Below are 10,281 nucleotides of genomic sequence, written 5' to 3'. Positions count from 1 at the left end.
ATTGATACGATATCGTCGATATCGACAAAGGAAATTTGATCGATGCAAAATATCTAAAGATATGCACAAGTTTAAACACGGACAGTAGCAAGGGCGTTCACAACCAACTTCTTCGAGTCCATGACGTATGTATCAACTCCTTCATCCGTCTCACTGCGCCACGCAGCGACGGCTTTTATTGTTCAAGTTAGTATTCAACTTATGCAGCAAAATACCCTTATCACCTGCATACGGGGTTTCTATCTCTCAGTTAATGCTATACGCAAGAGAATGATCTATGTATGAACAACTTCTAAAACGAGGTAAGTTATTGACAAACAAGTTGATGAAACAAGAATATCAATGTTCTCGTTTAAAGTCATCACGTGGTAAGATCTATGGTCGATACAATGACCTCGTCAAGAAATACAGTCTATCATTAAGTAAAAGGCTGACTGACGTTTTTCATACTAATTGTTGGGCCTTTATTTACACATTGAATTGTTGACGGATTTTTCCGTTACTTCCCGATCATGGCCAGGAGCACACGGCGGGTGTGACTGGTCGGCTGGGGTACTCACTCTTCTATGGCACCTGATCCCACCTCTAATGTGTTAGAGGTCTGTGTTTGCTTCTTTTCTTCTTTCTACACTAAAAAAAGAAGTAACTTTTAATAGCAGTGAAGGCAGGTGCATGGCCTCCACGTGTCAGCTATTTATTATTATAAGCTTTTATATCACCTACATTTATTATTGTAAAATACTGCAAGGTTTTTAATTATTAATGGAATTTGAAAGAAATTTTATTAAATCTACTAACGATATTATATTCATTCAGCAGTTCACAGCACCGTTAATTCTACATAAAGGAGGCGTGGCATAATTCATACAGGGAATGCTTACAGTTACATTGTGCAATATCAATTCATAATATCATACAATGTAAAAATCTGTATTGTGTATAACATATTTTCTTCCTGTGCATGTATAATTTTATGTTGGACATTTGGTTGTGTGTATAAACCATCTGAAAATAAAGAGATATCATGTAAGATCTCAAGGAAAACATGTTTACCAAATCTTGAGGACAAGAATGGTGTTAGTGGTGGGATTTATCATAACAAATGCATAAAAATAAATAATAGAAAGTTGTGGAATTTGCGAATCTCAGGGAAAGCGTATAACATCGTCATTACTGTTAAGTCAATCACTTAGGATAAAAATAGAAGAAAACAGATGCTTGGCATGAGTGTAGGATTCTCACTGCTAATAGTAAGTTTGATGGTGTTTTCTATTTGTTTGTAGATTGAGAACTTCTTGATAAGATACTGGTTTGCTCAGGAAACGAGGGATTAACAAATCAAAGAAATTGATGCGAGAGACCAGAGGTCATGCATTTGTATAAATTATCTTCACTGAATAAAATGTAAATAAAAATATGCAAAAGGTTCACTATGAAATTTTAAAATGCAATTAAAAAAGTAAAGAGTGTTTGAGGACGGAAAAATATAAATATGTTAGGGTAAGTACAGATATAAATGTGGCTCAGATAGAGACAGCCAACAAATGGTTATAGCTGGATTGTGCTTCTTTCTGGTTACATTCATACAGGTAAGATATATAAGTAAACTTGGGCGATTTTTGTAAATTGCGTAACATTTTCAGATGGCTCAGTTTATTTACAAGCTATTTTATACTGTAATAGTAATGTCAATAATAATAGTTATTACACTGATTTGTGTATCTTTAGTATTTATAATTAATTAGAGCGGGGGTATAATAAAGAGTGGTCAGCTTGATTGTGTCTGGTTGTCTTAATTTTACAGGATGGGTAACAGGATCACTTTCCATAACCTGTGATGCGCAATAAACAGGAAAGGTGTTAATCACTGGAAGAGTACATTCAAACTGAAGCGTCATTTCGAGAAGTAATGGACTATATAACATAAATAACTTGGGTCAATCTGGTCAAGACCAGGGGATTGTAGAACTGATTCTTCTTGGTCTAAACACCTTTCACGTGCAAAAAGCTTACAACGGGGTTGAAAAGCAAATTATTCTGTATCCTGGAATATTATGTGGGCCAAAAAAAATATTTTTCATAATAAAAGATGAATTGCACCATAATTTTTTATGATATAACCCTTGATATGACCTGCATTTATATTTGTAAAACACTTCAAGAGTTTTAACAATTTATGGCATTTGAAAGAAGTTGTATGAAATCTACTAACGATAGTATATTATATTCATTCAGCATTAAGACTACATAAAGGAGGCGTGGACTAATTTATACAGAAAATGCTTACTGTGACATCATGCAAAAATAATAATATCATAAAATGTAATTATCTGCTTGTTTGAACTGTATAGGAGTATGAATCTACATCAAAACTTACCACCGCAATTTATCTGGCTAATTAAATTCAACACAGCAAGATAAAAACAGGTCACTGTTCGCAATGCACTTGTCGACATGACGTCAGGCTGGTAATATTATAGGTATAAAGCATTAGTTCCTTTTTCGTTTGTGTAACATTTATTAAATACCATTATTAAATTTTTATCGACAAACTGTATTGAATTTATTATCCCCTGTTTTGTGTAAAGGAAATGCATGTTGAACATCAAGAAGCCTCAATAAATCGCTCTAGTGCAAGGGCATAAACTAAATAGATCTTGACCAATATTTAAATATAGATAGAAGTGTTCCTTAACCTGAAATCTGCTGCTGCTTGCGTGAAATTGATATCATTACTTAATGAACATATATAAAATAATAATGTGTAATAGTTTGCATGATTTGCTCAATGATAAATATTATTCAAACTATTTTACGTAAAATAAGATTATATTTAATGCCATAATTACATCTGATAAAATATGATAAAGATTAAAGTGATTAACCAAAGAGTTACAATTTAAATAAAAAAGGTCAACTTAATTGAACCGTAGATCATTAAGATGCACATGGACCCCCATTTTCTTTGCGATTTTGAGTAGTGCTATTTGAGTACTTTTCTAAAGTATATTTCTCAAAAAATCCTTGATATAACTAATTTCACGAGTGACATACCTTAAGTAATAAAATGCAAATTCTAGATAAAGCAGCTTTTTATAGAAAGCACAAGATGTATAGAAACAATTTATGAATTGAAATTTGACTTTGAATGAGGGTATGACTTTGCGATATTGATATTTATTTATGACCTCCATGCAGTACACATTATGTGCGTTTCTCTCGTGACCGTCAAATTAGGTGACCAAGCTAAATTTACTACAGAATGGAATTTAACTATGTCCTTACAAATAGAATGAAATTTATGTAATATAATATTAGCTTTGCCAAAAAAATCAGTTTGAAATGTATCTTTTAATGCCCTTCTATATTCCGCTGATTTCTTCAAAACCTGCTTTAACAGTGCTGCGTCATTTTCAAAAATAAGCGAGAGCAACAGTATTTTACTTATTTGAAATGTCCACACTAGAGAAATAACTGTGCCATCTAATAAGTAAAATCTTTCCAAAACGTTCAGTGTTATAATGTGTTCTGAATTACATCTAATGTATGATGAAATATTGTACGTATCATATTAAGGACAGATGATACAAACAAACTTTTATCGAAGATTCTGAAAATAATTACTAAAGTCATGTTTATATAAGTAAAATGAATAAGTTTAACCGCATAGATTTTTATATTTCATACAAAGTTTCACAATATTTGGATTTTAGGCGACAAAAAGTTGTTTAGATTAATAAGGATGGTTGGAGAAAGGTGAAATTTTGAACATCATAGAAAGTTAAGAACTTCTTAATATTTTAGAAATTAATTATTCTAATCATTTACAACCAAAATTGGTAAAAAAAAAAAATATGTACCAATCCAGGCATCCATTTTTTATTCGTATCATCTGTCTTTAAAGCAAGCACTTTAATTTCTTTCTTACTCAAATTAAAAAAAAATTCTTCGTGCATTTATTTAATATCTTTAAAAATACGTATGAATTTTGTGATAATCAAAAACAAAGATAGAGAATATTTTGATTCATTATGTGTGCAATAATTATTATAGAAAAGTGATAGAAATATCTGATTTATAGGATACATTAATTTTAGATCGAACATGAACAAACGACACTGGTAAGAAAAATAAGCAAATCCTCAAATACCGTTTAAAATTATTATCATATTTGTCAAATTTTGTTGTTTACTTTATGTGTTCAGTTGGAAAACATAACCTGGCATGCTCATTAAATTCATTGATTTTTCAAGGGTAAGGTAAGAACTTTCAGTTTGAGTTAAAAAATGTAACTTTCAATAATTAGATATAGATTTCAAATTTATTGTCAAAATTATCATTTCATATCCATATTCATTTACCCCCTCCCCCCATTAAAAAAAAAACTCTAATCAGGTGATATATTAGAAATAGAACGGGCAGGATATGCATAGGAGGGTCAAGTTAGCAATAGAAACTCACAATCCTTGTTGTTATAGATAAAATAGCAGAAATTGCTATATGTATTGGTTTCAGTTTCTGATGTTCTCTCTTACTATTTTCCAGAAATAAATTACATTTCTTTGTGGGAAGTAAATAATAAGCATGTGGTCGTAAAAAATTCCTTTGCTTCTATTATCTACAGAGGACGGCAAAGTGGTTCAATTGCCAGAGTAATTCTGGCTCTGTTATCATTTTGTCTAAAAACACCTTAATGACATAATCAGAAATATTTCTGTGAGATAATTATGTTATCTTTTGTCACAGTGTAAGTGATTCCTGTTATACTTCATCACGTTCTTGTTTTTTCATCCCTCTAATTCTGAGAAATCCAGAAACAACTCTTTATACACCGTATGACATCTTCTGATTGGGGAAATCCCCAACCGACTCTATATATACCGTATAAAATTTCTGACTGAGACACAACATTGTTCTGTTCTGGTAAATTCACCTCAAAAATAAAAGAATGATGTTTTCCATTCCTTTAATGCTTTTCATGTCAATACCACAAGTCAGAACGGGGTCCTTGTTAACCGGTACGTATGATCCGAACTCTACGGCTTTGATCAATGAAAGACGTGACATCAAGAAATCGACGTTCTTCGACAGATCATCAACCAGGAAACTCTCATCCGTTTAGCCGTGGTCAAGGATTTAAAGACAGTAGTGGACGACGTTAGTTTTTTGAGGCGAAACATGGCGTCTACAGAAACGATGTCCTCCTCTCTACAGCAGGCGTTAAATACATTGAAAGGCAGGTTGATTCTCTCAGGCAGGACAAGACCGTAGCGCAGAAAGCAGAAATATTAAAAAGACAAGTTGATACTCTTAGAAGAGAGAACAAAGTTTTAGCAGAGAAAATAGAAATTTTGGAAAGACAGGTTGAAATAAATAAGAGTAACGCTTTACAGCAGAGTGTAGAAACATTGACAACACAGGTGAATTCTTTGAGTCGGGAACAAAGAAGAGAAAACAAGAAGATTGCACTGAATTGCGTGAACAAGATTCAAGAAACTGAGCAGAAGTTTAATAGAAACATCGCAAACCGTGAAGAAAGGTATTCCTCTCTCTCTCTCTCTCTCTCTCTCTCTCTCTCTCTCTCTGTATATGTGTCTGTGTGTATGTATGTATTTATATTATGTGTCATTTTTTTAAGGTTCAAAAATAAAGGATTGTAAGGACCATTATCTACAAGGACAGACACAGTCTGGTGTTTATGAAATACATCCCTTCAATAACGAGACCCAGGTCAGCTTGTACTGTGATATGGAAACTGAAGGCGGAGGATGGACAGTAAGATCTCTCTCTCTCGATCTCTCTCTCTCTCTGAAATTACGAGTAAAACAAAACAAAAAAAAAAGATCGTCAGACTTCAAGATATTTATTTTCTGTTGATAACCTGTAGGCAATCCAGAAACGGGTGAGTGGATCCGAGAGTTTTTACAAAACGTGGAAGGAATACAAAAATGGGTTTGGAACCCCTAAAGACTCCCACTGGATAGGTAAATGCTTTTTTACTTCTGTTTATATTTAAAAAATATCTACTTATTTGCATCTGTGTTTATTTTAAGGAATGGGATTTTTTGCAAATACACTTTCTGCAATTAATATCTTGTTAAATTTGTATGACTATTTACTTTGTTTACCATGTCACGTATTTAATTTTTTTCAATAACTAATACACTCTTATATTAACGTATTGAAGGGAATGACGTCATACACCAGCTTACCAAGGGAAGCAACTCATCTCTCTACGTCTCTATTACATTAAGAAATGGTCAAACTTTGTATGAACTATATCACCAGTTTTCCATTTCTGATGAAACGGACAACTACAAACTTTTTCTTGGAGGGCCAGCTACCGGAAGCTTAGGTTAGTAATAGGAAAAATGTGTGACAATACAAAGAAAGTGAGAGAGATAGAGAGTGAGAGAAGGAGAGACAGAGGGAAAAGGAGAGGGAGAGAATTCGAAAAGAAATGAGAAGTTTTATGTAAAAAAAGGGGGGCTATGGCAATTTTAATGTAATGTCATGTCTTCCATCAGCAAAAGTATGTGTCTTCTGTTTCTTTTCCTTGAAAATACCCCCCCCCCTTTTATAAGAATGATTCTTTTTTTTAGATAACGTCAAAGTATTTTCAGAGTACGTTATTTATAAATAATGGTCACACCTTTCAATTTTTCCGTGAAGCTACAATACTAGGTATAAATGGAAATATGGTCTGAGAAAACCACATATTACTTTGAAAAAAAAAACAATAATTTTACATATTTCATGCTACAGATATTGTTTTTGAATAAATAATTACCAGTTGTTTTAAAGATTTTTATCAGCCAATATATTTTGTATGTCTCACATTCTTCACCATAAAACCATTGCTTTTACATTACCTTTTCTCTATTTGGTGTCACTAGGCTCAATAAGCTACTATCAGAGAATGGGATATGATTATGTGGATATGTTATAGAAATAAGTAATAGATATAGCAAAAGATAAGCAACAATAGAAAGGATGAAATGTTATTGTGTACGTCATTTTGAAGTATTCCTATTTGTTGGCTCTTTGACTCAAGGTAGGGGAATATTGTTTTGAGTCGAGTAAAATTCGTTAAATTTTAAGAAATATTTTTAACAAATAATGGGAATACACCTTATTAGTAATATCAATCTACATAACATGTGATATAAAGCTATTAGAAAGTTTATGTAATTTATTTGAATCCTGTGCTAGGTGTGCACAATTCATCTTAATCATTTCAGAGTCCTTGTAACTTGTTTGACATCCTTTGTTATGTAAAAAAAGTCTATTTAAATTATTTCAAAGTTCATGTAACTTATTTGAAATCTTGTGTTGGGTTTGTATAATTTATTTTAATCATTTAAGATATTGACAATGAAATGCCTTGAAATGAATTAAGCTTTGAATATAAGTTATTTTTCTTATTTTACAGGTGACAGCATGTTAAACACAGGAAATTCTGGCGCTGATCTGTCAGAGATGTACTTCAGTACACCAGACAGAGATAACGACAGATGTGAATGTAACTGTGCTGCTCTCAGTTATGTTAGAGGAGGCTGGTGGTTTAACAACTGTCACTGGGCCTTCCTTAATGGGCCATGGTTGCTGGCAGAATGGCACAATCCTTGGTGGCCTACAGTAGAGAGTGGATCAGCTATAAGGGAGACCATGATGTTAATCAAACGTCACTAGGTAAACAACACTGAATCTTAAAAACCCGTTTTTAATATTTGGTATTTCCTTGAACATTTTAAACGGTTATTAGAAAATTTGTACGAGATATAAAACATGCCCTTTTATTTGCCTTAAACATTATTTAATTATTTTTTTTTTTATTATAAAACATTATTTAATTATTTTATTTTTTTTTTATAAAATATACTCTTTTATTTTTCTTAAACATTTTTGATACTTTTAATTTTTTCTCAACAGATGAACATTCAAAATTGAGAGATCAGGCCTCAAATTGACGACGGTCACCAATCAGTCAGAGAAAACATTTCTGATAAAAGATCCTATTTTAAATTTATAATGGGATTCTATTCATTCTTTTTTTTTAATAATGATATATATTAGGAGAGAAAACTTGTAAAGGATTGTATTTTGAGGGGGTTTTGTGGTTGAACTATTTGCTGAAGCAATAAAGTTTTATTAATTTTCCTTACCGAATGTACCCAGTTAAATCTGTGCATAATATATGTTGTAATAAATTGAAAATTAGAAATATTCCGTTCTTATTTACGACCACTGCCACATGAAGATGCCTGGACGGATAGTTAGGATAAAGATTGGTCTATGTTAAACGTATTACAGTGGAAACTGTTTTCTCCGACACCTGTACAATCTGTGAATTCCGACATTAAATTTCATTCTCATTTCTACTAATTTCCATGATCTTTACACTGTGAAAACCTACATAATGTTTATTTTTCTCCCAGTGTATGTTGGATAAAACAGGTTTCATTGTATTAAAGATATTTTATAACATAATCAGGTGCATTTGATGTTCATATTTTGTAGTACAATATCTCCAAGACTAAGTTTCTCTAAAGAGAGATCCCCCATCTTGTGCCCTCCGTGCAGTATTTTGAAAGGATGGGCAAATATAATTCATTAATACACTTAGCAATATTTGTTTTGATGCAAGCTCTTGTTATTTATAATTTTGCAGAAAAAAATTAAGATTAATATTTAACGTCACTGTTACCTGAAATACCCTTCCACAAATTAAATTTGCACCATTAAAATATTTATATGCCTTAAATTTGTACGTGTCCCAAGAAACACAATGTTGCTTTTTTCGTGCACCTGACAGTTCCTACAAATTTCTTGTAAGTACGTCAAGTAAAAGGTCAAGTTATCATGTTTTCTAAAGATTAAGATCACTTATTGCTACAAACAATCATTTAAAAAAAATTAATTTCACCTCTTGTGTATGTATAATATCCGTCATCGAAGACTTAGATTGACACTGTCATTTTTTTTTCGGGAGAAGCACAAAGAGATATCTGTGTTAAGACAAGTCAATCTCTGTTATGCGGTGTATGGCCTATGATAAATATTTCCAAAAAAAAAAAATAATAATAATAATAATAATAATAATAATAATAAATAAATAAATAAATAAAGACTACAATTTGGTACTTGTAGTCCAATAAAGCCAAAAAAAAAATAAAAAAAATAAATAAATAAATAGAAAATGATATTTAAAAAAAAAAAAGAAAGATGTGCTTTTGAAACACTGATGCCCCCGAATGGCAGCTTATAGTGAAGGTTGTCATTTGCAAGTCAAACTCCAAGGTCGAGGTCAAGAGATCATAATTCTTGATACCCCCACCCCGAACCCCCAACCCCCCAAAAGACATCGTCACAATGAATACAACTGTGAAATACAAAAGCCATAAAAGTACCAACTATTTAATTATTATGCCCAAAGTAAAAAAAAAATCAAAAGTGGGTCAAACCAAAGGGTCAAAATAAATAAAATCCAAAGAAGCACAAAAGATACACTGGTGAAATATGAAAGTCATCGAATCAACAATTCAAAAGTTATTGCCGAGATGAAGATTTTTCAAACGTAGGTGAAACTCTGAGATCAAGATCAAAAGGTCAAAATTGTTGGTTCCCGAGGAAAGCTTTTGCAACAAGAATGAAACTAAGTAATGTTACAGCCCTAGCACTAACCATTCAAAAAGGTTTAGCCAAGGTTAAAATTTTTCAAATGTAGGTAAAACTCATAAGGTCAGGGTCAAAGGGTCCATATTGTTGGTACCCAAGAGAATGTCTTGTCAAAAGAAATGAACATTTTGAGCATACAATTACCTGATTTAACTGTTCAATATATATGTCCAAGGTTATTTTTTTTAAGTAGTAAAACTCCAAGATCAAGGTCAAAATGTCAAACATATATATATATATATATATATATATATTTACCCTAGGAAAGGTCTTTTCACACGGAATTCACCTGAAAGAAATAAAAGCCATACCTCAAACGAATCAAAAGTTATGGGTAAGGTTAAAATTTTTACGGACTAACAGACAAACAGATAAACTGACCAACAGACATACAGCCTGACAGACCGACGGTCAGAGCAAAAAAATATATGTCCCCGAGTCTTCGATTACGGTTCCATAAAATTAATAATAACACTTGGTGTTAAGTTTTTTTTTTCTTTGAAAAGAAGATATCTAAGTGTAAGTTTCCATGAAGAAGTGCAAAGATAACGAGACGCCACGTTGTACATTCTGTCTACATTTTTATCAAAAATTAGTCTTTCA

At 32.0% G+C, this 10,281-nt stretch overlaps 1 protein-coding gene and 1 long non-coding RNA gene across 2 annotated transcripts; both read left to right on the top strand.

Moving 5' to 3' along the window:
- The first annotated feature begins 246 nt into the window (after positions 1-246).
- LOC133198879 (uncharacterized) lies at positions 247-2,656 on the top strand. The gene is made up of 3 exons (XR_009722644.1): positions 247-302; positions 1,284-1,366; positions 1,805-2,656. It is a non-coding gene; the product is annotated as an uncharacterized LOC133198879 (long non-coding RNA).
- Positions 2,657-4,830: 2,174 nt separating this feature from the next.
- LOC133199233 (ficolin-2-like) lies at positions 4,831-8,264 on the top strand. The gene is made up of 6 exons (XM_061335082.1): positions 4,831-5,539; positions 5,639-5,775; positions 5,888-5,984; positions 6,188-6,355; positions 7,433-7,692; positions 7,933-8,264. Exons 2-5 carry the CDS (start codon positions 5,749-5,751, stop codon positions 7,690-7,692), a joined length of 552 nt encoding a protein of 183 aa, XP_061191066.1. The 5' UTR covers positions 4,831-5,539; positions 5,639-5,748; the 3' UTR covers positions 7,933-8,264.
- Positions 8,265-10,281: the final 2,017 nt, after the last annotated feature.

The sequence above is a fragment of the Saccostrea echinata genome, unplaced genomic scaffold (assembly GCF_033153115.1).
Source record: "Saccostrea echinata isolate AGI-Se365-2 ecotype Australia unplaced genomic scaffold, CSIRO_AGI_Sech_v1 ptg000033l, whole genome shotgun sequence".
In the NCBI taxonomy this organism is placed as follows: Eukaryota; Metazoa; Mollusca; class Bivalvia; order Ostreida; family Ostreidae; genus Saccostrea; species Saccostrea echinata.
This window is presented reverse-complemented; position numbering and strand designations above follow the sequence as displayed.

What these genes read in the sequence shown, in the direction of transcription:
- LOC133199233 (XM_061335082.1), top strand. Translation starts at nt 5,749, where the DNA reads ATGGAAACTGAAGGCGGAGGATGGACA. An exon ending in TAAAGACTCCCACTGGATAG is followed by an intron (nt 5,985 to 6,187) that starts GTAAATGCTTTT and finishes AACGTATTGAAG; the next exon opens with GGAATGACGTCATACACCAG. An exon ending in GCCAGCTACCGGAAGCTTAG is followed by an intron (nt 6,356 to 7,432) that starts GTTAGTAATAGG and finishes CTTATTTTACAG; the next exon opens with GTGACAGCATGTTAAACACA.